Source organism: Cydia strobilella, chromosome 21, assembly GCF_947568885.1.
Source record: "Cydia strobilella chromosome 21, ilCydStro3.1, whole genome shotgun sequence".
In the NCBI taxonomy this organism is placed as follows: Eukaryota; Metazoa; Arthropoda; class Insecta; order Lepidoptera; family Tortricidae; genus Cydia; species Cydia strobilella.
Genome location: NC_086061.1, coordinates 2,798,741 through 2,826,344, shown reverse-complemented (window position 1 = coordinate 2,826,344; position 27,604 = coordinate 2,798,741). Strand labels below are relative to the sequence as shown.

General features: G+C 35.7%; 2 protein-coding genes and 1 long non-coding RNA gene across 3 annotated transcripts in view; 2 read left to right on the top strand and 1 right to left on the bottom strand.

Annotated features, from left to right (window-relative positions):
* The window catches only part of LOC134751170 (inactive dipeptidyl peptidase 10), a 348,960-nt gene that overhangs the window by 246,534 nt on the left and 74,822 nt on the right, over positions 1–27,604 (bottom strand). The window lies entirely within an intron of this gene.
* LOC134751181 (uncharacterized) overlaps positions 1–27,604 on the top strand; it is a 456,797-nt gene that overhangs the window by 427,073 nt on the left and 2,120 nt on the right. The gene's annotated exons all lie outside the window — the stretch shown is intronic.
* On the top strand, positions 783–8,879 carry LOC134751088 (transmembrane protease serine 11G-like). The gene is made up of 8 exons (XM_063686433.1): positions 783–1,367; positions 2,003–2,192; positions 4,157–4,259; positions 5,535–5,711; positions 6,932–7,023; positions 7,531–7,594; positions 8,111–8,257; positions 8,772–8,879. The coding sequence occupies exons 1-8, from the start codon at positions 827–829 to the stop codon at positions 8,877–8,879; spliced, it is 1,422 nt and encodes a 473-aa protein (XP_063542503.1). The 5' UTR covers positions 783–826.

The following is a 27,604-nucleotide window of genomic DNA, read 5'->3' as shown; positions in this document are numbered from 1 at the left end:
TGGTAAAAGTAACGGTACTTCCTCGGCATATTTTCTCATTCTAACTAGTTATACTCATAAGGAACCACTCAGTAACTTAATACGTTTCAAAATATTTAGGTCACTACGGTTTCACTCGCTATTATTTTTAGTCGCTTTAAATAATAGTGAGTGAAACCGTAGTGATCTAAATATTTCGAAATATGTGTCACGATAGTTTTATTTTCATTTAAAACGTTTTTTTTAAACCATAACGGCAACATAAAGCCACTCGTTGGTAGTGATAATTCAACATAGTTACAAGAGACAGATGTAACATATTTGTTTAAGGATCCAATTTCACTGATTACCTACTGAAAATTATTATCACTGATAAATAACTTTGACTTGTGAATGTCTTTATTATCGCTAATGGATCTGCAAATTAAATTAATTGCCGAATTGATTGAATACTCGCTGTCGAACGCCAACGTTCAAAACATTTGAATTTATAATGTAGTATTAAGTAATCAACTTATTGAAGATGAATGGCTAATGCGAGGTCAGAAGGCTTTTAAAATGCTGATCAAATAATAATTTGGCAGTAAAATTTTAATGATTGTGTAGTATAATTGATTCAGTTAACAATTTTTTGTACCATCTGTTACCATGCAGCTTAGAATATCGTCAATAAGTAGTCGTATAAGTAATATATATTGGATTTTGATATTAAAATTTTTGCGTTCTCACTTTCAGTGTAAATAATAGAAAGAAACGACCGATAACTTAATCATAAAATGTTATCGGTACATTTATTTCAAAACCAAATAAAATACTAGTTCAGCTACGACCGCATAACTCGGCTGAGATGTTGATATTTACTGTTCTATATTTTTCATATGCTCTCGCTACTAACGATATCTATAAAGAACCATCTGTTAGTGATATAGCTAGCAATTTAGTAGATATTCTAGATGTAAATTCAGCAGCTAATCCAAAGTTGAACGAATTAAGAGAGAAACTAAAGACGGTAGACAAATATGTTATTGATAAAGAAAAGATGGCAGAATTGTTGTTAAATGAAAGTAGAGACTCCACATTAAACGAAACTAATTTCTATGCAGCTCTAAATGATAATGATAGCTTCAGACTATTCCAGTTAAACGAAGAACCTAAAAATCTCTATTTGAAATTGAAAGAAAAAATGAATCGAAATGATATTTTAAAAATCATTTCTGAAAAAAACTCTGCCAAAATTGTACAATCGTTTCGAAGGTCAATGAATATGAATGATGAAGTTCCAGGGCTTGACGAGGAAATAATAGAAGAGGTAGCCGATAAGATGCTAGGAGAAAAGCTAAAGGACGATCATAAGTTTGATGAAGATAATTTAACCAATATTTACTGGGGTGAGTCTATCCTAATCTTTAATCAGGATAAATCAAACATTCATTTTGGTCGCTAAGCAGAGGGATAAATTGTAGGAGTTATTGTTTTCTAAAGCAATATTTGTCCATCCCAGACAATAGTTCAGGGTATGTTTGATCAAATATAATATCCCCATTCGGTTTTATATTCAACGTATGTACGCTTAGGGCGTACGGCGTAAGTAGGTATTTACTGAATTATAATTATGAAAGTTAAATGAGTTGTATATTTCCATGCAGTGATTTTTTTTATTGGTATTCGGGACAACAGCAGCCGTTAATATACAACTTATATGTAAAAATAGATATTATTATATAATATTAGGCCAATGACATTTACCGTTTTAATTGATAAAACATAGGGTAGAAATGTATCACTTTAAGGCAGCTCCATAGCCACTTTCAGTGCATGAGAAATGAGAAATGTATATTCAATGCTCTAAAAGTGGCTCATTATTTATTATTTCATAAACTCTAGTTATTAAAATTCTATTAACTCTTGATAACAACTTTGCTCATACTTATTGCTCAATACTTCAATTTTGGTAAGCTATAATTATATATATTTACGCCATACTCGGAACGAAATATATCTACAGTAAACCAACTGTTAACAGATCCTAAACCAGAGCTGGAAGACCTAAAAGAATACCACAGTCGCTCCGGGCGCCGCATCTATAAGGGCGAGCGCACGGTAATCCAGAAATACCCTTTCATGGTTTCGATCCACGTCATGGGTCGTTTCTGGTGCGGCGGCGTGCTGTACTGGCACGACCTGGTGCTGACGTCAGCGGCATGCTTGCAACTGTAAGTGCATGATGATGATTCTATGGATGCATACAGCGGAAGCATAGTTTTGCGAATATAGTGATACAAAATGAGATTTTTGCCATCTGGGTCAGGCCGGTAGTACGTTGTTGTAGTTTGCGTTGTGCAATAGGTACAATTTTATCTTTCTCTAACGCAGAATCATTTCTGCTGTTCATACGCTCTTGTATATGTAGAGCAGAAAAATGGTCAGAAAACAGTGGATTTTACTAAATTTGTTCTGTAATTTATTTAAGTCAGAAATGGTCAGGACGGAATGTCTACTCAATTATTTATTTTATAGATTTTATAAAAACTAAAAGAAAATTGATCGCACAATTCAATTTACGATCTTATTATTTATTTTCAATCAAACACCAAGTATCGCTTCCGTATTGAATAGTACATTTCGATGCTAGTGCGGATAGTAAGTCATTACTTCACGAGTACCGAGATATCTCGTGAAGTAATGACATACTCGCCTACGGCTCGTGGCAAGACCCGGGACGAGTGAAGAATGACATTTCCGCACGTGTATCGAACGACGTTTTTTAATACAGTTGCGAAAAAATAAGAAAAGCAACAAGTAAGGAATGGAATTCGAAACTTTTATATTATGAATTCTGTGATATCATTGACATTGACATTATGAAGAGGTTTTTATCTAGCTTTTATTCGACTAGAATAGATTTTTATTGAACCCACTACAATGAAAGTTATTTTTTCAAATGCATGTTCTATAAGACAGAAACAATTGTAAATATTAAAACATTGTACTATTATTACCTAAATATCATTATTTACGATTATTTGTGTATCGTATGTTTATAAAAACAATATCGAATGTTGCCTTTGGAAACTTAACACATTATTGCAGTAAGAAAATACGCCTCTTCTTTGACAGGCGTTCCGTTCCATTCAGACAACTTATTAAGAACGGTTATTCAACATTAAAAAATAAACGTGTTATAATACTTATAATGATGAAGAGGTAAGTAATTAAGTATGAAATATGCATATTTTTCGTATTCTTACATTAACAGTAGGTTTTTATGTTGATTACGACGTTTAAAGGAAACTAATATTAACACTCATCAATAAGTAGTTATGAATTGGAACAAGTAAAAATTTAAAAAAATTTGAAAAGTATAAAGCACTAGTTCTCGAAAACCAACTTTCCGCACGCTAAACAGCCACGAAAAGTAGCAGTTTTTGAGCAAATGTATTAAAAAATAATTTTCGAACTAGATTGAAAACACTAATAAAAGCATTAATTTTAAATCCCATCCACGAGGCCAAAGCTAAACTTTGTCCACGGAATAATTTCGAACTTAGTAAATTCTTTTAATCTGACGAAGTTACAAGTTAATTAAGGTTTAAGCTGGAAAGTTTAGCTTTCTTCGACGAACCACTCTTATTTCGACTTTGTTAAATGCTCGGAGACATCTACATTTATTCGTTTTTGCTTACTTTTTCTCGACTGCAGTCGTTTTAAGTGACTGTGAGCTAGTTTTATGTGTATAGTAAATTACGTCTCCAACAGAAACTTAGATAGAGATATAAAAAATAGTATTTAAGGAAAGTAAGCAACTATATATTCTTTATTGCTCCAACGACAATACATTTTACATGTAAATTTACAAAGAAATTAAGTTAGGGTAAGGGGTGTTGTTAGGGGGGGGGGGAAGGTTCTAGAATGGCGTCCGCGTACCGAAAGACGAGCTGCCGGTAGGCCTCCAACAAAGTGGAGCGACGACCTGGTAAAGGTCGCAGGAATTCGGTGGATGCGAGCGGCACAGGATCGGTCGGAGTGGCGAGCCTTGGGGGATGCCTATGTCCAGCAGTGGACATCTATCGACTGACATGATGATGATGATGATGATGATGATGAAGGGGTGTTATAAAAAAACTTGAAGTTTCAATAGTGTAATAATACTAATCACATTTAAATGGGTATTCCACAGTATGCACAACAACCGATTCTTCCGAGAAAACCCTCGAGTGCTGCAAGTGCGCATAGGCAGCAACCACAGCAGGATCAGCGGTGAACTTGTCGACGCACTTGAGGTAAGAAACATGGAATGCTTCTGATACAGATTTTTCATTTCTCATGCCCTGAAGATGACGCATTGTTTGTCTACGACGTGGGTTAAAAGTAATACGTTTCGAAACTGCATTATTCCGAGTGTTAATTGATGTATCTATTGGTTAAGTTTGCACACCGCTTCGTTATTTCGTCTAGCTCTTGTGGATCGCAACGCTAACACTGTCCAATGTTTTTTAGATTTCTTAAAAATGTCCTACTCCTTCCTGTGACATTTTTTATAAAATTTATATTCAGATTTCAATACTTGCAGTTACTTAGTTGACATATTATTAGTGTTATTTACTTACCTGAAACAGAAAAATACAAGTTGTATATATAAGTAAATAAAACTTGTTGTTGACTATCGTCATTATGTCTCACAGACCGAAGGTTAATTATAATTAGATTGATCAAAAGTACTTATGTACGATTTAATCCTTTGGAAGGCAATTGTAGGTTCGAAATAACTTTTCGTCCAACCGTAGCAAAAACACTGCGGAATAAGAAATAAAAATCGAATAATGGAAGTTAAGCTGTACCTACATACATTTAAGCACTTTCGGACTTTGAGGAATCGATCAACACCGAAATTAAAAAAATTGAGGAGATACAAAACATATATACTACATAGATATGTAGATCAGCGTTAGAAACAACCTTATATTTGATGCTGTTGCGCGTTCAAGTACCTAAAAACGTAATTTAAAAATGTCAATTTTATAAATTTGTGCTGTATTTATATTGACCTTCTTCATTTTATTTGAACTGTTTTCAATTATAATAAAATCTGCTTTGTAACTTCTGGGGGCCTAATAGCCAATATGCCAATCGTACATCAACAACGCCAAAGGAAAAGGAAAACCGGCCAAGTGCGAGTCGGACTCGCGCACGAAGGTTTCCGTCCCATTACGCAAAAAACTGCAAAAAATTCACGTTTGTTGTATGGGAGCCCCACTTAAATATTTATTTTATTCTGTTTTAAGTATTTGTTGTTATAGCGGCAACAGAAATACATCATTTATGTAAAAATTTCAACTGTCTAGCTATCACGGTTCATGAGATACAGCCTGGTGACAGACAGACGGACAGACAGACAGACAGACGGACAGTGGAGTCTTAGTAATAGGGTCCCGTTTTTACCCCTTGGGTACGTAACCTTAAAAATGTATGGATGACAGATGCTACTAAAAGTCACGTGACTATTTACATACATTTTTTAAGTTTCGAACTTTTCAAGGCGCTCTGATTATATCCAGGTATACTTCCACCCAACGTACAACCCGCGCACGCTGGCCGACAACATCGCCGTCATCCGGTTGCGGTACCGCATCGCCTTCGACCACCACCGCGTGCCGAAGATCGTCGACATCTCTCACTTCGACCATAACCCCGCCGCCTCTGAAGTCCTAGTGTTAGGGTGGGGTGTTACTAGGGTAAGGACGATTTGTTAAATCAGTAAATGGGTAAAATTATATGTCATAGCCTTTTTCCACTAAGGTCCAGTACAAGAACGGTTTTTTACTGTATCTCGCAAAAAGTACAGATGTTCCCACTAGGCAGCTTGCATCCTGTTTTTTGCGTTGGAATGTGAATGAGCACAATTGGCAGAAACGGAATGTAGGAAACCCTTAGATTATGATTAGAATGAATGATCGTTTATTTGCATGAAACAAGCGTGTATAAATACATATTTAGGTGTTCAATATTTTATTACAGCGTACAAATATTACTACTTACTAACTAGCTAAACTATGTACAAAATAATAAAGCTAAACTTACACACTACGATTTTTCATGCAGTTCTGTACATAATACATTTTGATAACATTAATGAATAATTGAAATTAGATTATAATTTACAATTAATTATATATTCATCCACATAATATTAACAATTCTCAATTAAATGGTTAAACAACTTTTTTTTAAATGTAGGCGCAATTCTTTAAATTCATCAGATAGGATATTAAATAATTTGATAGCAATACATTAGACGTTTTTTCTAAAAAACACTAGTAGGTACTCAGATTATGAGAAGAGTTCCAACTAAACTGGATCCTGTTTTTTACTGGACAATGTCATCCAGTTATAGTAGTGGCAAAACAGAACAGCAAGATTCGATCGGTTTTTTGCCTGATCTGGTAAAAAAATGCTCGTGTAAACGTTAGAACATAAACACCTACATTACTAAATGGGATCCCGCAAAAAACAATACCTACACAAAAGGGCATGTTGTGGGAAAGGGGTTTTAACTTTGGATCAAGTTAGTGCATTTTTTTGGTGCCACATAGTAACATACTTTTATTTCTGACGTATTCACATTTGCATGTCTTTCAAGTACTTCTTGAGATCTTTCTTATAAGCCTAAGCTCGATATGTTGTGGTTTTCTATCGGAATGAGCCTTTGGCTACCTTGCAACTGCATCAGCAGATCGGCTCCATGTTAGTCATGGGAATTGCGTACATGTGTTAAAAAAATTACAAGACTTAAAGCACACAAATTTATACACTGACTAACACTACACTCGCACTTACAATCCCTATGGTGTTGCGGGTGTCCATGGGCGACGGTAATAGCTTACCATCAGGCGATTCATGTGCTAGTTTGCTTCCTATAGCACAACAAAATCTAAAGTAAAACACACATCAACAGATGTCCAACCGCCTCGCATACGAGCCAGTATTTCTACAGCGCAAATTTTTGCCTGTCTACCCCAACTCTTTCTGCAAGGAAGTCTACGGCGAGTAAGTCAATCATTTATGTCCGCCATATCATCGGCTAGTTGCAAACCTTTTATGAAGAGAGAAGAGGTTCGCATCTTTAGGTATTGTCGGCTAAAGTTGCAAATCCTTGATATTTAATTATAGCAACTTTAGCTGGCGATAATTATGGCATCTACTTAATTTGCAATACTGGAAGTTGTATTTTTTTTATTAGGATGAACTGACCGGTGGTTGACCCTAATCACAACTGATGGAAGCCGAAGACAGAGCGTAAGATGGAGCTCACTGGTTCAGTAATAACCTATTCACTCTTGCTTTAAAGAGACCCGAGATCATAAATTTGTCAGGGAATGCAGATGGCGGGAGCGCATTCCATTCCTTAGCATGTGAAATTTTCCGTAATATGTAAAAACTAATAAAAATCATACCTGTTACGGTAAATACACGACGTTAACAAAATAATGCAATAATAAGTATTGTATCATGACTAAAACTGAGTTTTTATTGTTTTTCTAATTTCGATTGCAGTAAGTTTATAACTAAGGAGCAATTCTGCGCTGGCACGCTAACCACAGGAGAAGGGGCATGTGATGTGAGTGCCTACCAATTTATTATTAATGCCATATTTGGAATTTTAGCCTTCTTAGATGCATCACACATGAGTTCTTATTTCAGACTTATATAATTACTCTTTGTTACTTAAATAATCTTATTGTAAAGCTCGCTTAGCCACTTCCGGACAAATCGGTAAATTTCTTTTAACACCAACTGATATCGCACATCCAGCCTGCAAAATTGGATGGCCATTTTATGACTGAATTCCATTAACAAAAAGTTCATGCAATTTTACAGCTCGCTGTACAGTCGAGTGCGTTCGCGGTGATCCACTTATAAATAAATTGCCACGATCCTTGCAACGAGCTTAACTCTGGCCTTTCATACAGATAACCAATTAGGACGCATTTAGAGTTCCTTATCTTAGTTCGAAAGTTTGAGCCTAAGCTTAACACGTTGCAAAGATCACCGCGAACGCACTACTGTAGATTATCGTTGGATGCTTTCTATATTTATGAACACCATTCCTGTACGCATATTTTTAAATTTTTAGCACGACGCCGGAGGTCCGGCCATCCTGTCTGGCAAGCTGGTAGGCATCATATCGTACGGGCCGACGGTCTGCGGGTACGCCAACGCTCCGACCGTGTTCACGCTGGTCGGAGCCTATGCGGACTGGATCGAACAAGTCAATGATTCGGTATGTTATATATTATACTGAGCTACTTTAACTATGGGCGGACCAACTCCGAAATCGCGAAAAAAATTTTGGCTGGTCCATTTTCTGTGGGAGAGTAATTTTTTTTTTTGCGTTTTCGTGGTTGGTCCCATAGTAAAAGTTGCTCAGTATAATCCCAAAACCTCCCTGGCAACGGGAATGCACTTATTTTTTAGCCACCCTGTATAACCACCAACATACAAATCCACGCGTCCTACGAAGCTAGTTATGATATACTAATGTCCCGAGTCCGACCTTCTTATGTTATTATTCACAACGACGGGACTAAATCGCGTAAAATTAAGTTTTAATTTTACCGTTTCGAGGACAGCGTTGTCCCCGTGGTCTCGGAGAAGACACTTGGTTTTGTTCATCAACATTTAACGTTTTGCGCACCAGGAATGTCACCGGTATCGACACACGACACTCACGACATTCGCTTTTTCAGCTTGTTATATTTGTTTTCGCTTACATTTGCTTCTTATGTTGTTTCTAGATGCCGGACTACTACCGCCTCAAGGTGCGCACGACCACGCTCGGCATCAAACCATCTAATGAATTCAAACGGCTCACCACGAAGTTGCCATATGAAGGCGAATTCTAAATTGTTTCAAATGTGTTTTATACAGGATGATTTTTTTGTAATGGGAGAGTCAATGTAGTTATATATAGTATGTCAATTATAAATTGTGGCTTTTTATTACTCCATACACAATATTATATCGATTAACAACAAAGTATAGCTAATATCACTATTGACAGGATACATGTGTCCTTATTATTATTACTGTGATTAAATTAAATACTCGTATTAAGATCTATTAAACTATTAGGTACCCATTTAAATTTAAAATTCATGACTCTCGTCGTTGGTTGCAAAATACCTTCGCCATTTCAAGTACCGTACTCTCATCTTGTTTTAACACAGTAGCATTGAAAATTCTCGTCTCCTTGCCTACTTTTTCGCAATGTTCTGGTATCTTCTCTACTGGCACATATTCTTTATTATCGAGGGAAAACTTTCCTTTGTAGTGCTTCAATTTCATATGGGAAAAGCTGCTGGTTGTGCCTTTTAGAATTAGGGTCTAGACTATATAATATAGTCGATATCACTACAAGCTGGAATTATGAAGTTGCCTGGGTATTTCAAGAGGAGATATTCCACTTCAGAGCGAGTGACGTCGCCCCAGTACCAGTCAAATCTGAAATGTAATAAACAATGACAGATACTTATCTTAATGAAAAATCAAAATTACATAGTCATTCTTGCGTAACACCAGAAATACACTGAGCGTAATGTAGAAATTCATGTTTGCCAGAATAGTATTAAATAAAATAAAACCGTAAATAATTAGGTGTTTTTTTTGTAGATTCATTAATCAAGAAAAATTGTGTCATATATTCGCAATAAATTTTACTAAAACGTGCTTGGGGTTTTTGCTTATTAGGATCACCAACAGAAGATACAATTTACATACTAGAATTAACATACTGAAAGGGCACATTTTTTATTGATTCCCCACTTAAAGGCAATCACAGCATGCATTATTATATTAATTTAAACATTGTTAACACTCAGAAAAATACTGTATACATTAGAATAATTTAGAATAAGTATAAAATACTAATTAACAATATTGTATATTGTATTTGTGTGTGTGTGTGTGTGTGTTTTTGATTTTTTTTATGGATTGGTACTTTGTAAGTAATATATTGTAAAGCAAAGAACATCTGATTTCAAATAAAAAAAAAAAAAAATTGCATTAACAATACACCTAATACTTAATATTACACACTTTTAATTGTGTCCTTCTCCTTATGATAGTCACAATTTACCACGTGCACAATTTAGCTTTCTATTAAATATAACTAAGTTTTGGAAATCTTCATCTATTTTCGGCTATAGATAGCAATCTATTTCTTAAAGAAATAGCTCTGCAGGTATATTCGCGATAAATAAGGGAGCTTTACGAAAACGCATAATTGTTGTTTTGTTTCAATTAACGATGTAAGGAAAATAATGATGAAGCAAACGCTGCGTTCAACGTACCTTGGTAATTTGCAATAAATTGAACAGAAATCTCCATTGCTTTCGGGATATTTGTCTCCCCGACATATGCAATCTGCAAATCGATTGATAATTGTTATCATTTCATTAATTGTAAATACAAATGATAACACATATTTGGGAATGTCTTTCCCATCACGGAACCATGGTGTTCCGGACCTTTGGGAGGCGTGCGCGGAGCCGAAGCCAATACGTTGAGGCTCTTTTGACACTTTAATGAAATGTAAGGGGTACACCGAGTGGATGATGCCCTTGCCCGTGTCATAATGGGACGCACGCAGCGCCACCCGCCAGGGTGTTAGGACTATTTAGAGTTAATGGAATCTAAAATGGACTAAGTACTGAGCTATGGGATAAAAAACGTATTATTATTATGTGTTAAGATCATAAGGAGCAAATATGAAGGGGCAGTAAGGGGCAGTGTAGGGTTACCTATACTAAATATTCGCAAATCAAACTGACAAAGTGGAAAAAATCTCTCGTTCACATTTGAATTGCCTATTACCGCAAGTGTGAAAGAGATAGTAGACATATTGGTAGTAGAGATATTGTATCTTGGATTAAAACTACTTAATTTTGTAGATTTATTTTATTGGAGCGTAGCAATACACAACACCCGACACTGCAGAAGAGAGCGTTCCGTTTTACACATACTACACTCTCCCGGACTAATCGTAAAACTAATCTAGTTTTACTTAAGTCTAATTACATGGCAGAGGATTATTCATTAATCCTAGTGTAGTCCTAAATGAACTACATCAGTCATAGTGTGCTTTGAACCACTCTACATAGCTTGGATAATGAGTTGTTCAAAACAAGTACATATCTTGGCATCATTTATAAATAAATACAAGTTAAACTTGGCCTACGATACAAAACTTAACGCTAATTACTATCGACATCATCATTACAATACACCATTTGATCAATATGACGTTTCCACATCATACCTTGAACCTCAATTATATAAGTTAAATCTGGAACAGATTCTGATACAATTTTTCCTACACACCAAGGTTTATGGCCTTTTCTATAGTCTCTTACCATCACTTTTTGCCCTGTTACAAATTTAACTTTTCTTTTACATGCTTCTCTCCCCTCCCTTTCAGATAAACTTTCAATTATTTATAGGTGGAGGTTTAAGGCAACTAAATCTATTCCTTAATTCCCTCCCCAGCAACAAACGAGCCGGCGTTTCACCTGTAGTCCTTTGAGGTGTGGTTCTATAATCAAACAAAAATAAATTGATTGCCGAGTTGATACTGCATCCACTCTCTCTTATTTTGGTAACGGCTGATTTAAAAGTTTGTACAAATCGCTCTGCGGCTCCGTTGGTCGCTGGGTGGTAAGGTGGCGCAAATGTTTGTTTAATGTTATTCTCTTTACAATAGTTATTAAATTCCGTACATGTGAACGTAGTCTGATTATCTGTGACTAGTTGGTTCGGATATCCAAACCGGCTGAATAATTTATCTAGTACATCAATTGTTTTAGCGGCTGTCATGTTTGACATTTCAAAGGCCTCGGGCCATTTACTGTAGCTGTCTATAATTACTAAATACATTTTATTATAATATGGCCCCAAAAAGTCCGCATGAAGTCGATACCATGCTGTAGGTGGCGTTGGCCATGTTTGCGGGGATTTTATGGGATTTTTAAGATTTGATAAACAGATTATACATGACTTTCCAATATTTTCTATTTCTGAATTTAAATTAGGCCACCAAAAATATGACCGTGCTATTTCTTTCATGCGAATAATGCTAAAATGTGTTTTATGCAAACTTTTTAACACTGCTTTTTGATTTATTTCTGGAATTATTACTCTATGTCCCCAAAGTAAACAGCCCTGATCCACACTTATTTCATTTTTCCTATTATAAAATGGTAAAAATTCAGCCTTAATATGATTTTTATTGGGCCAACCTGTTCTACAATATTCAATTATTTGACTCAAAAGTAGATCCTTTTCTGTATTTTCTTGTATTATTTTGAAATTCAAATAGTCTATTTCAGAGCTGTTTGTATATATTACATGCATAAAATTATCTACATTATATATTGAATGGGCATGTTGGCTGGTACATTCTTTATTGTCAGGATTTCTGGACAAATAATCTGCTGGATTATTGTTAGTTTTTATGTGTTTAATTTTGTAGTTAAAAGCTGAGAGGAATATAGCATAGTGTTGTAGCCGCTTTGCCACCGCCATTATCATCACATATTTTGAAGTAATTTATTTCTTACTTGTGACCGATTTTATGTTCTTCTGGTTAATTTAGTCGTTGCACCGTGCTGTCCGAGTGTCCTCGTCGCCAATATTGTATCTTGGATTAAAACTACTTAATTTTGTAGATTTATTTTATTGGAGCGTAGCAATACACAACACCCGACCCTGCAGAAGAGAGCGTTCCGTTTTACACATACTACAGTAGACGACCCCGGTTATCAGTTTGGTTTGTGGCAAGCAATGTCAAGGAAAAGATGAATGATCTGTGAGAAACAATATGAACAGGAAGGAAGTGAAGGTTTTGACGTTGAGCGACGGAGATGTATGGAAGAGAGTCATACTGCGTTGTCCCTAAGGAAAATGTGTTCAAGTACACGATAGCAAATATGCGGCAATAATGTGTTTCCCAACAACAACAGAAACAAGGCACATTTATTAAGTGCCTGTTGATTTTTCCATCGTGTAGAAAGGCTCTTGATATAAGTAGCAGCAAAGATAGATATAACTCCGTAATAGATGGATACAGTCTAAGGAAAAAACGTGCATCGAAAATCACGAAAATTTGATTCTCGATCAGATGGCAGCACTAGTTTTGGCCTACACTCGTATAGAGGGCGTTGACTGTTTCGTTTGTTATTTATAATTTAAACGCATACCAGTGAAAGAACATGGGTCAAAATCATATAAAAATAATTAATGCAAATAAAAAAATCATTTATCCATATGTAAATACATTTTATCGTATTTTTATAAATATTTATTTTTAGTTTTAAAGTGTGTCGACAGATGGCAGTGAATTTACTGGGGTTACAAAATTTACTATGACAGTACCGCTCTAGTATAAGTTACTCTATGGTAGCAGTAACAGTCATAATGACTCAATGAAAGTTTCATCTTTATACCTTTGTGGTACAAAAACATCTAACACATAGTTTTTGGTGACTTTAAAGTACACATTTTTTTTTAGGTAAAATTGTTTCTAGGTACAGTAACATATTTGCAATGTTACACACCCGTATTAAAGGCACGCATGATCCCATTAGGTTAGGTGTTCTATACTGATTAATAACTAAACGAAACTTTTTATTATGATTAATTTATTTCTGCAGTTATATTGAGAAACTTACCCTGCATTTTGCTTCCAATATTTGAATGGGTACCTAACTTCAAAACAATATCATTTGCATTTCACACCATCTCACATCAAAGGCATTTCAGGATAGGTATCACTATTTATTTGTACGTAAAAATACACTGACAATATTCATTAGTACTCAAACAACCCCAAATACTAAGTGATTTAATATTTAAACTAAGATTTAAAGACCACTAGGTGATTGTACGGCAACAATAGCATAACTAAATGCATGTGATTAAAATAAACTTATTCCATAGTCCAGTTTTCTTGTATTTTATATGTATATGGTAAAACATACCTAATCTTAACCACAAAACGAGGACAAATGATGTAATATACGGTATACTGTGTTTATTATAATAATATATAAAATAAAAAAACTTAGTTGAATTTATAGTATCATCATGATTGACTAATTGAAAAAGAAATTGCGTAGCTCTGAATAGGTAAACAAGTTTGGAACTATAAAATGTCATCATAATCATTAGGTAACCCATTTAGCCCGACCAGGTGTTGCACCGCTTTATTTTCATGTTTTTTTTTGTAGTGGCTAATTGATACTATATCGAAAATTCATAAAAAATCCAGGGGTAAGATTTTTTAGTTTATAAGTTATCTGGGTATAGTTTTTTAACAAAAATATTACATATTTAGAAACATACTAACATTGCAAGTTAAATAAAAGCTTGTAATAGTAACCAACCATCGAAATCTATAAAGCTACCAGATGCCAAACAAGTTTAAGCATACGATTCGTAAAACTGAATTCCCATTCCAACCGCGTCAAAGGATCCATCCACTCATTCCAATCATTCGGGAATCCATTCATTTCGCTCGTCGCCTACACAACCTGTTTTATACCGTATGCCTATATTAATAAGGATAATTTTAGCAACGCCGTGGACAAGCGTATGAAATTATTGAAAATAGTTTGAATTTTTTGCTATTGCTGCAAAATGGGAGTTAGAAGTTTTGTTTTTAGATACCTAACTCGGGCCGGATGAGGGAATATAAAATAAATGCGAAAGTAACTTTTTCTCTATGTCTGTTACCTCTTAACGTTTGAACCGCTAAACCGATTTAGATAGAATTTCGTATGGAAATGTTTTGAGTTCCGGGGAAGGACATAGGAATTCATCCCGGAAACCTTAGTGCGGTGGAATTTTTTATAAAACTGGTATATGGATGTACTAATTTTACGCATTTTGAAGCCGTGGGCAGAAGCTAGTTAGTTATAAACTCAATATCTAAAGCTTGATCTTTAGATTTAGGAGCTGTTGAAACGGGTGTGCACTGATTTTGAAAGTATTTAAAATGGACGCTGAAATCCACGACCGCAGTTTTAAGTCACGTACCGCATACACGGGATATACTTACGCTTCGAGCACCTGCGAGTTTGAAATTTACCAGTACGGAATAGAATTATTTTCACCATAGAGTAACTTATACTAGAGCGGTACTGTCATAGTAAATTTTGTAACCCCAGTAAATTCACTGCCATCTGTCACGGAAGTTTTGTTATTAAAGTTTTGTAGAAAATTTTAAAAAATATTAAAAACTGGCTAGGTTTAATGAACGGGCTAGGTGACTAATTAGCTGGCTAATGTAACCAGTTTGCTGTGACATATACATATATGTCAGTATTAACTAAATTAGTTAGCGAACGTTATATCATATTGTCAGTAAACAGTGCTTGTTTGATAAACGTGCTTGTACAGCAAACATAACATTGCCTCCGGGTGTTTAAATTAAATTTTCTCACACTTTTGCTATAAGCAAAGAGGATATAATATTATAGAGCGGTACTGTCATAAGTGTCATAGTAAATTTTGTAACCACTGTAAATTCACTGCCATCTATCGACATACTTTAAAACTAAAAATGAAGATTTATAAAAATACGATAAAATGTATTTAAATATGTATAAATGATTGTTTTTATTTGCATTAATTATTTTTATGATTCTGACCCATGTTCTTTCACTGATATGCGTTAAAATTGTTAAATAACAAACGAAACCGTCAACGCCATCTATACGACAGTAGGCCAAAGCTAGTAGCGTCCTCTGAACGAGAATCAAATTTTCTTGATTTTCGAGGCACGTTTTTTCCTTAGACTGTATCCACCTATTACGGAGTTATATCTATCTTTGTTTTCACAAACGCATTGTATCGATTTCAGTGTATAGGTAGGTATATAATGTTATGCTGTTCTAATATTAATTAATACCAAAGATAGATGTAACTCCGTAATAGATGGACACAGTCTAAGGAAAAAACGTGCTTTGAAAATCACAAAAATTTGATTCTCGATCAAAGGGCGCCACTAGTTTTGGCCCACTCTCGTATAGAGGGCGTTGACGGTTTCGTTTGTTATTTATAATTTTAACGCATATCAGTGAAAGAACATGGGTCAAAATCATATAAAAATAATTAATGCAAATAAAAAAATCATTTATCCATATTTAAATACATTTTAACGTATTTTTATAAATTTTCATTTTTAGTTTTAAAGTATTAGATGGCAGTGAATTTACAGCGGTTACAAAATTTACTATGACAGTACTGCTCTATCTTATTAATACACACAATTTATGAATGTTCAGCAATTGAAAATGTATAAGTAAATTAATCTCTTCGTTAAGAATCTACTATGACCTGTCAAATAAAACGTAAACCCATTTTGTCATTTTTTACCGTTTGGTCACAAATCTAGAAAGCAACGACTGGTCTGTTAACCTCTCAGTGCCCAGTCATACAATATAATTATAAATTATCAACAATGTAAGAAACATATTGCTTTATTTGAAAATTGAACCAAAGACCTATATAACTCCGTATAAGATGAATAAAGTCTAAGGAAAAAACGTGCCTCGGAAATCAAGAAAAATTGATTCTCGCACAGATATGGCGCTACCACCAATACCAACCTTTGGCCTATTCTCGGCGTTGACGGTTTTTTAATACATTTCAGTGAAAGAAAGAAGGGTCAAAATCATATAAAAAAATCATTTATCCATAATATACAGTGTTTGATATTTTTATTTTTAGTTCTAATCGTGTGTCGATAGATGGCAGTAAATTTACTGTGACTACAAAATTTACTATGACAGTACCCCTCTATCCTATATATTCTCTTTGATTGAACGGAACAAAACACACGCAACTCTGTTCCTATTGAAAACTATTTAAATTTCATCGAATTTAATAAGTCCTATAGGTAGGATCGGGAGGTTTAGGAGGCTAAGCCAGGTTAATTTTGACTACTGTCTACGTTTTAATGAGATGTGGAATGAGATGTCTTGCAAGATTAACACGCTGTTACGAGCAATTATCAAGTTTGATAGCATTCCACGAGCCCCCGGGGAGCGGTTACTTTCGCAGCTTATTTAACTTTGCCGGATAGCAGGCCCAGGGCCAAATACGCGCCAGGTTACATTAATAGTTTGATGTGACACTGTACAGTTCTGTGTTACACGAGGTTTAGATTAGACCCACTAACTCCTCATATCCCTTTTTTTGTCGGTGTGGGAATGCTGTTACGCATCGTTCCCTTGGCCTGAGGTGGACCAATTAGGGAGGGGGGGGGGGGGTTGTGGGACTCACCTCCCGGCTCTTTCCATTGAGAAAGAGGGGGAAGAGCCTACCCACTAAACCTTCACCGGCGTTTCCCACAATATGCCGTTTGGAGATATATTATCGAGTCGCGGACAACTCAAGTCATTCTAAGTGGTTTGGTGCCCATCCTCTCACCTCCATAGCCTCCGATTCTATAGATTTCGTGCGCGACGATCTTAAAACTAAAGGGGCCCGCTGACCATATCGGCCTGTCAGTTAGATTAATTTCTCGAGGGACTACAGTATGGGATTCTTCAGAAAAGTAGCGTAGGTGTTTAAAGGGTCGGCAACGTGCGTGTAACACACCCGGAAATGCAGGAGTACATATACGCTAAGGTGGCCGCTTACCACCAGGCGGGCCGTATGCTTGTTTGCCATCAACGTGTTATTAATAAAAAATTAAATGTTACTGTTTTAGTCCTTATACTGCGTTTTTGGTCAGGCATACTCGTAAAATTTTACTCGTGTTGTATACGAGTAGCATACCGTTCGGTTGGTTGACACTTAATCTATGTGAAACCATAGAGAAATATAAGTAAGAAAAGAATGGTAACTCCATACATCGGTTTGTTTACCAAAACGCGAGTTATTTCGTAGTCGACATCTAGCGTCAAGTAGTGGATTTATCAGTACTGCTACTTGACACCAGATATCACGAGTGTCACGACTGATAAATTTACAACTAATATTACAAGCAGAAGGAGTTGCAAATAGAGTTCCGGTTAATCCGATTATAATACTAGCTGAAACTTGTTGTTCGTGCGACATCTATTGTCAACTAGCAGTACTGATAAATTCGCTACTTGACGCTAGATGTCAACTACCTCCGCTTTCGGTCGGTCAATTATGACAGTAATTCAACATAAGCTACAGCAATCTTTTTATTAAATAAATCCGCCTTCATAACATCTAATATTAGCATTTTCTTGATTCATTGTTACTTAGCTTCGAGCTTTGATTGACGCAAATTCAATGGGAATATATTATTGTTAACTATATTAATACTTAAAATTATTGACTTGAAAATTTAAATAAATTACAAATATCACAAGTTATCACAAACATTATGGCAAGTACAGTCGCCATCAGATATATCGGAGCGGCCGAGGTGGTCAAAATGTCTGAACACGCACTCTAACGCCTTGGCAATAAAGGCGTGCTCAGATATTTGTGAGCACCTTGGCCGCTCCTATATATTTGATGGCGACTGTACTACCTACATAATTCCACGCATCTTTGTTTCTTTAAGATTAACAATCCTTCATCTCGAAGGTAATGGAGCGTCAAGAATGACATCAGAAGAGATTTGTTTCGACTAAGTACAATTTACTGAGGTGTGGTGTATTATCTTCACGCTCGCAATATGAATTTGTTGGCAACAAATACGTCATGTCGATGGAATATAATATATTATGTTTCGGACGAAATACCGCGAATAGGGTGTTTGACTACTAGCCAAATCAGTTTCTTTTTTCGAAATGTCAAAACGATTTTGCTACTATGGAAATTTATATGAAATACTAGCATGTGACGTCACAATCAAATTACCTACTCTTTATACTTTTTTACGGGTTTTAAAATAGAAATTATGTCAAAAAAACTGCTGTCTACGTTTCACTATCTTCTGGTGCTTTGTTTCATGCATGGTTTAAAATAATTTATTTTAAATACAGTGAAATATCCTATTGTTGATTAATACGCCCGTCGTACTAAATTTATATGTCGCCTACAACAGCCATCAAAATAATACCTATCTGTATGTTTGTCTATCTAATTCGAATTTTCCACTCATTTACTCTAAGGTTAGCTGGAAGAGATCCCTTATAGGGATAAGCTCGCCTTTGTACCTGAATTTATATGAATTTCATGTTAACAATTTTTGTTTTGTACAATAAAGTGATTTACTACTACTACTAATACCACAAGCCTTCTTAAGTTATTAAACATTCTCATATTCTGCGTAAGATGATAAGATTAGTGTCGTACTCTGAAAGAGAAAGTTAAAACTATAATCTGCATAGTTTCCTAAATTACTGGACATAGGTATCTGATGATTTAAAACCCCTAAGCGCCACTTGCACGATCCTACTAACACGGGGTTAACCGGTTAAACCGTTAACCCAGTGTAGAATTAGCGCGGATTCTATTAAAGTCAAAGAAGGACGCCTCACCGTTTCTGAATTTAACCCTAAGACCCTAATGATATGTTATTCGAGTTCATAAATATGTATACATACCTTAATTCATTGCAATATGGTGAAAAAATGTATACATATTTATGAACCCGACTATATTTGAGCACTTAACAATTTCGCCTAAGGTCTTATTAAATACCGGGCCTTCGGTCGGGCTGTGTAGTCTTGTGGCCTTATTTAGGATTAACTTGTGAGGTAGAGGGTTTAGTTTCAAATTATCTCGAGGAGGTTACGCCATCAAATCATTAGGGTTCCGTACCAAAAAGGTACAAAAGGAACCCTTATGGTGTTATATATTTGGAGGCAATTAGGTAGGTAGGATATACATGCGACGTTTTGGGAGTGAAATTTTGTGTTACATGCAACTACTACTTTTTTTGCACGTCTTACAACCCAAACGGTTTCATAGATTTTAACTTGTGAGGAATTGTAGGCGGTTGAATGTTTTCAATTTTTAAACTTATTGAAAACTTTTTTTTTATACTACGTCGGTGGCAAACAAGCATACGGCCCGCCTGTTACTTTGTAACGAAACAGAGAAAACTATATTTCAATTCAACATTTCGTGTTATATATGTATGTCACTTTAAACACTCGCGTTTTATACACATAATTAATGTCATTAACGGGTCTAACGCGATTAAATTTCATTATTTTACCTTTTGTGGTGCCGTTATCCTTGTGCAACCTAGCTGAAACGTCGGAAAAAAGGTAAAATTATAAAATTTAATCGCGTTAGACCCGTTAATGACGTTAATTTTGTGTATTAACGAACACCCTATACACACGGCGCTAAGGAGTTGAGCACACACATGCAAATGAGACATTCGTGTTTGCTCTCTTGTGCAAATTTCGCTGTTTTGGGGCTGCTTTAGATTTAATTAAACATAGTATTTGCAGTATTTGAATAAAAGTATTTTTACGGCATAAATTATGTTAAATTTTTATTATAATGTAATTAAAATTCGCAGTCAAAAAAGGTTTATTGTTTTTCCCCTCACTAGCTCGGAAAGCTGTCTTTTATCCTTTAAAACAAGCGGGGAAAAACGCATTTTATCCACTAGTGGGGAAAGTAATTTGACCTTGGATGGAGCGTATTTAAGTAGCTTTTGACAGATAACAAAACGTAAAACGCTCATAATAATGGTTCGTTCGATATTAATTATCATTAAATAAATGGTTTGAGAATCTAATAAAAAATACCATATTTAGCTTTATTTAATAATTTTAAGTTATAAACCTTAAAATTCCATAAGAAACGTTAGATTTTTTATAACGATGTTAAATATAATTCTGAACGCACAAGTGGAGTCGATGGAATTTCAAAACGCATCGTTGACATTTCATACGTCAGAACAGAAATGTCAACAATCAACATTGTCAACAAAATTTTCACGTAAAAATCAGAATTTCCAGTGTTTTCTGTTATAATATCGTACAAAAATAAGTGATTCCAGTGATGAAGATGATCTAACGCCTGTGGATGTTGTACTTTCCTCGCTATAGTGAGGGGAAAAGTTTTGTGTTACACACGTGTGCAAATGTATTTTACTTCTCGTGTATTGAAACACTCGCTACGCTCAGGATTCTATTTTAAAACCACTCGCTTCGCTCGTGGTTCAACTATAGAATCCTTTCGCTTACTTGTGTTTCAATTCCACACTCGCGGGTAAAATACAACTTTGCACCCTTGTATAACAAATAACTATTTCCCCTCACTAGCTCGGAAAGTTGGCGTTTATCCTTCAATACAAGCGGGGAAAAACGCGTTTTATCCACTAGTGGGGAAAGTAATTTGACCTCGGATGGAGCGTGTTTAAGTAGCTTGACAGATAACAAAACGTAAAACGCTCATGATAATGGTTCGTTCGATATTAATTATCATTAAATAAATGGTTTGAGAATCTAATAAAAAATACCAAATTTAGCTTTATTTAATGATTTTAAGTCATAAACCTTAAAATTCCATAAGAAACGTTTATAATTTTGAACGCACAAGTTGAGTCGATGCAATTTCAAAGCGCATCGTTGACATTTCATACATCAAAAATGTCAACATTGTCAACAATTTTTTTACTTAAAACCTTTTCTCACCGACTCGCGTAAAAATACACAACTTCCAGAGTTTTCTGTTATAATATCGTAAAGAAATGAGTGATTCCAGTGATGAAGATGATCTAACGCCAGTGAATGTTGCACTTTCCTCGCTATAGTGAGGTGAAAAGTTTTGTGTTACACACGGGCGCAAATGTATTTTACTTCTCGTGTGTTGAAACACGATACACGTTTCAATTCTACACTCGCGGGTAAAATACAACTTTGCACCCTTGTATAACAAATAACTATTTTGCTTTTCAGTTTTTTCGACGGTTTAATTTCGTGTGAAGTTGGTTCTGTCGTTTTATAAATACTTTTGTATGAAATAGTAAGATTATCACGAATATGATTTCTGATTTCAGTAATCTGTTTTACGAACTTAATGCCATTATACCTTAAAAGCCGCTTTTCAAGATCATTTAATTAATCCAGTGAGTAAAGTGGCTTGTGTAGGATCCCCTATTAATACGTCTTAGTTGATTACGCCAAGACTGATTAGAATGCAGCCGCAGGTCCATCATGCATTGCAATTAGTGCTAAGTGTACCTTATTTAGGCGATGGATTACAGGTGCCACGGACGAACGGACGCAATTTGCTAGGCTCTATCCGGCACACGGTATAAACGACCAGCGACTCACAGAGCTTTTGTAAGCTAGTTAGTACAATTAGTACCCTGTAGTGGGATCCCGACCACATACCGAGGCAAGCCCTAGATTGGAATCCCCAAGGAAAGCGAAAACGTTGCCGTCCAAGGCAGACCCAGCGATATACTATTATTGCAGACGCGAAGGCGATTGGGAAGACGGAGCGAACTCAAGCACGAAGCTCCAGACCCAGGACGCCCTCTGTCCCATCTAGGGGACAGAGGACAGTAAGACACATTAGTGTAGCATTCACAAACTTTTACGGAGATCTGTCCTGAAATGTAGAGGAGAACTGTCGGACAAACAACCGATTATAAGAAGGCATTTTGGACCAAGCTGAAAAGGAGACGCTTCGCGCTCCTTCGGTCAAATACAGCCCAATTTTCTTAGGCAGTCTTAGGCAGTTATAGCAAAGCCACGGCAAGCGTTCTAAAACCGCTTGCGCTTGTGCTTTGGCTGCAGCAGTTTAGTTTGAACCGGCTACCTGCTTTGAAACTGGCACTGATTAATCCCCCATCTGCCTCCAGGCAACGTACGTGTTATGAGTTTAAGAGGTCATAAGCATGGCTTTACGTACGCTACACATGGGCAATTATAATAGTGCATTTCGATGCTAGTGCGGAAAGTATGTCATTACTCCACGAGTACCGAGATATCTTGCAAGACTCGGGACGAGTGAAGAATGACATTTCCGCACGTGTATCGAACGACGTTTTTTAATACAGTTGCGAAAAAATAATAAAAACAACAAGTAAGTAAAAAAAGCTTTGGAAAATTAAAACGCCTCTTAGTAGGTAGTAAAAGTAAGAAAAAACGCCTCTTCTTTGACAGGCGTTTCGGCAGCTATTCCGTTCCATTCAAACAACTTATTAAGAACGGTTTTTCAATATTAAAAAATAAACGTGTTATAATGATGATGAGGTAAGTAATTAAATTATAAAATATGTATATTTTTCGTATACTTACATTAACAGTAGGTTTTTATGTTGATTACGACGTTTAAAGGAAACTAATATTAACACTCATCAATAAGTAGTCATGAATTGGAACAAGTATAAATTTAAAAAAATTGGAAAAGTAAAAAGCACTAGTTCGCGAAAACCAACTTTCCGCACGCTAAACAGCTACGTAAAGTAGCACTTTTTGAGCAACTGTATTAAAAAATAATTTATTTTAAGAACAAAAATTTGACAGTTCCGAACAACTGACAGGCCGATATCGTCCGGCGGACTGATAGTCAGTGGGCCCCTCTACATCAACACATTTAACTGGCCCTGGGTAGACTTTATTATGTTGTAATAAGATTTAAGAATGGTCAGTCGATTGTGTCAACATTAGTACAGTCGAGTTCATAAATATGTATACATTCTTCACCTTAATCCATTGCAATAGGTGTTTTTTTTACATATTTACGAACTCGACTGTACTTACTCACTGAGCTGTCGCGAACTAATCTCAGATAATGTCTGTAATTTCGAGCGCGACAGAAAAAGGGCCGAGTAATTACTTTCTTTCGCCTCGGACTTGTCGAATTACTTCTGCCATTTCTACGCCTTGGGCTCGTTTCACATAAAATCTTAAGCTCAAATTGTGTACTGTTTGGCTTCTTATCAAAAGTACAGTCAAATGAAATAGGTCTTCTTTCAAAAACTCATGATATTAGGCTTTAATTAATTTAAAGTTTAATTTTATTTCTCTGCAAATGTGTTTGCGTTGTTTTCACGCAAAGTTCCTGTCGCCATCCTTTGTAATTATTATATTATAACAGATTGATGACTGCGTTATTAGTCATTATTAGTTTTAGTTCGTAACATAATGGACAGGAAACTTCGTTCATTGTAAGTAAAAAATACACATTTAAGTAAATATATGCCGAGGACTCTGTATACAAGAAACTAAACTACTTAGCCAAAGATGCTAAGTAACTTGGAGAGAAAACAGAATTCGCAACACGGAGAGACCGAAACTCAACAGCAGGACTGGGGAGGCAAACTGGCCCGGGCATACAAAGGCAAACCTCAACTAATGGAAATACGAGGAAAGAAATAGGTATTGCGTGTATCTTAGTACCATGCTTATAATTAAAACACATAAAAATACTATATATATCTGGGTGTAAATATATGAAGTAGGTTCAGCGTGTAAAAACACTAAACACCTAATTTAATAATTACAGTCTTTACCAATGTAAAAAAACATAATATATGTACACATCCATCAATGCATCATCATCATGTAGGGTGCTTTGGGGTATATTCGAAAACGGGGATAAGTCGAAAATCACACATTTCTACGCTGGCAACACTTGTCAAGACGCCATGTTTATCTGCCCCCCCCCCCCCGCTTTAGTTCACTTCGCGTCGCTAGTCGTGAGCGCACGCTTGCTGTGGTCTATTAAATAAAAAAGGGCGATTTAGTGCCTTATGAGGACTTTCGAAATTACCCCATAGCACATAACTCGGAAACCTGATAAGTTAAATCATTGTTCGTTTGTTTTAACGTTAGATTGTCATTTTTGTCGTATTAATGAGTACAGCATAACGGTCTATCTGTAGTTTTAAAAAAGCATTCGAATTTAACCCACGGGAGAACTTTGAATGAATGTACTAAATTAACCCCAAACTAGGTTTTCATAGTCCATTATCAGAGGTTGTCAACCCAGGAATTAACATAACGTTACGGTTATCGTGGTCCGAAGTACTCCGAACGCGGTTAAAAAATGTTGACTATCACTGATCTTTACTGATCACAGCGCGGGGGAAATTCGAAAATAAATTGTAATAAAAAAAAACATGTTCTTTACCGTGAATCAGCAGGATTTTTAAGGGGATAAATTAGAACGAAAAAGGAATATGATCCTTAACGCATATTGCATAAAAACCATTTCTACAGACTTTCGAAATTATCCCACTTGCTTTCGAAATTACCCGCTCCTTAAAAAATGGTGTTTAAAATATTTTATTTTTTTATTTACATTTATTACCAAAGCAATTACCAATTTAAGCAACGCATTAAAACGCTGTTTTCACAAACCGTTGACGAATATATCCAATTTCGCAAAGATGTCATTACTTGGAAGGAATAATTCTTAGGTTCTGACTTACGAGCCCAAACCCTAACATACTCTACACTCGTTAAAATTTTGTCGAATATACCCCAAAGCACCTTAATAAATTATGTATTGTGTGTCATGTATGTGTTTTACATTTCGCGGCAAATGAATGTCCCTATGACAGTTAATTTTTAAGTATATATTATGGAGTAGCAGGATCAAAATTATTTTCGTTGTCTTGTTTTTCCCCATAAACTGTGACGGAGTGGAGCTTTTTGTATGGGATGAAATTTAGTTTTTAATTTTTCTCAAGAGAATTATAATCTACAGCTAGAAAGACATACAATAGCACTCACCTTTTTCTTTTCATTTGATAAAAGACAAAAATAGAAGCGTGACAGAGTGGTCAGAAACAAGACAACGAAAATAATTTTGACCTGTGATTTTGACCCAACTGTCATGTAAAATGTTTGTAGACATTTTTGGGAAGTTTAGCACATTAATTTGTTTAGAAATTTATTATTTACCTTAGTAACAAAAATACGGTAAAACATATTATTTAAATTAAGCCCCACCAAATGTGACTTGAAGGAAATGTAATGAGAACCATCATTTGGCGCGAGAGGTATAACGATATCTAACACGCGAAATCTGTCATTTCATTTGAGCTACCTACCAATATTGTCAACAAAATCATTATATCTGGTGTATCTAAAACCAACGCCAAGACTTAAGGTCTTATAGAACAGCTGATGGGCTACAAGATTAAGCAAATTTACCCTAAATGAATATCTCATAGTTTTTGAGATATCGGCACTTTTGTATAGGTACCTTTTGTAAACCGGATTCTTATAAGTGCCGATATCTAAAAAAAATGAGGTAAATTTATTTAATCTAGTGGCCCATCAGCTGTTCTATAAGTTTTGACGTTGGTTTTAGGGACACTCTGTATTCAACACCCTCGAAAACCGCCCTTACTCTTCATCGTTCGAGTACCAAAGAAACGATCTACTAAACTCTAAGCTTCTACACAGGTTTTAATTAAAAACCGCTGTATTTGTTGACCCCAAATCTCTCTTAACTTAATCGAGTACCGATTGAGTCCATTATTATTCATAATTATTCATTACGACCCGACTTCCACGAAGTATTCAACCGCAACGAACTTCGCCGTTTGGCGTCGAATTGCGTCACTGGACTTTGAACCTTACAATAAAACGAATATCATCATCGTTTGGCTGTATGTAACTGAGCAAGCAGATCTTAGGTCGCTGAGGTTAATACAAGAGTCAAACCACTTACTTTTATATGAAAATGCGGATGTGTTAAGTAGATCGTAATTAATTAGAATTTGGAGTGTATTGTAATTTCCCAGCAGTGGGACACAATAGGGTCACAATAATAATAAAGACCGGGATTTATAGGCCCGTGAAATCCAAAATGGAGAAACAAAATATTAATAATAATTGTAATTCGGAATGTAATCAAATATTCATAATTATTAAATATTGTAGGTCAAACAATAATTTGCACAAAACGACGTTATATATATTACTGATAAATTAATGAAGAATTAGGTCTCTACCAGGAAAATTTCTAAATAAAATGCCTTTCCTCATTGTTGCATAAATCATAAATCATGAATCATCTTGATTGTATTGTACCTCCACGTGCTGACATGTCCAAGCTCTCGGCAAACAGAAAATATATTCTTACATGCTATAAATCATTTTCAGAGTTTTCAACGAAGCTTCCATATCTTTTTTTATAATTTATAAATTAAAAGCCAAACTAAAAAGACCAAACTAAAATCATTCTAAGTTAAAACCCAACTAAAAACCATCGCGCCATGTTTCACAAATATTTTTACTGAATAATGCAACTAAATCGATTGGTCCGTTTTGGAGATAAGTACGCAGTTGTTTTATGCGATAAACGCAGAGTTGAACGTATGCGATCAACGGAATGTACGAAAAATTAAATTTTACATTAGATAATCTAACGACACTTTTATTGTTTTACGCGGTAAGCGCATTAGCTAGCCATACACGCATGGATTTGCCCGTCGGATCTGCCCGAAATATGAGTCTGGCGGACACATCCGCACGCACGGACGGATTGGCCCGTCGGATCTGCCTGAAAGATGTGTCTGGCGGACACGTCCGTCAATGTGTGGCGAGAAATAGACACAGATTTGTCCGCCGGATGCCCGTCCGCTGCCCATCTGTGTCTATTTCTCGCCACACATTGACGGATGTGTCCGCCAGACACATCTTTCAGGCAGATC

Bases quoted from the DNA above. Each gene is read 5' to 3' on its own strand.
- LOC134751088 (XM_063686433.1), top strand. From the start codon at position 827: ATGTTGATATTTACTGTTCTATATTTTTCATATGCTCTCGCTACTAAC. The intron at 4,260-5,534 runs GTAAGAAACATG...GATTATATCCAG, and splicing joins AACTTGTCGACGCACTTGAG to GTATACTTCCACCCAACGTA. The intron at 7,595-8,110 runs GTGAGTGCCTAC...TTAAATTTTTAG, and splicing joins CAGGAGAAGGGGCATGTGAT to CACGACGCCGGAGGTCCGGC.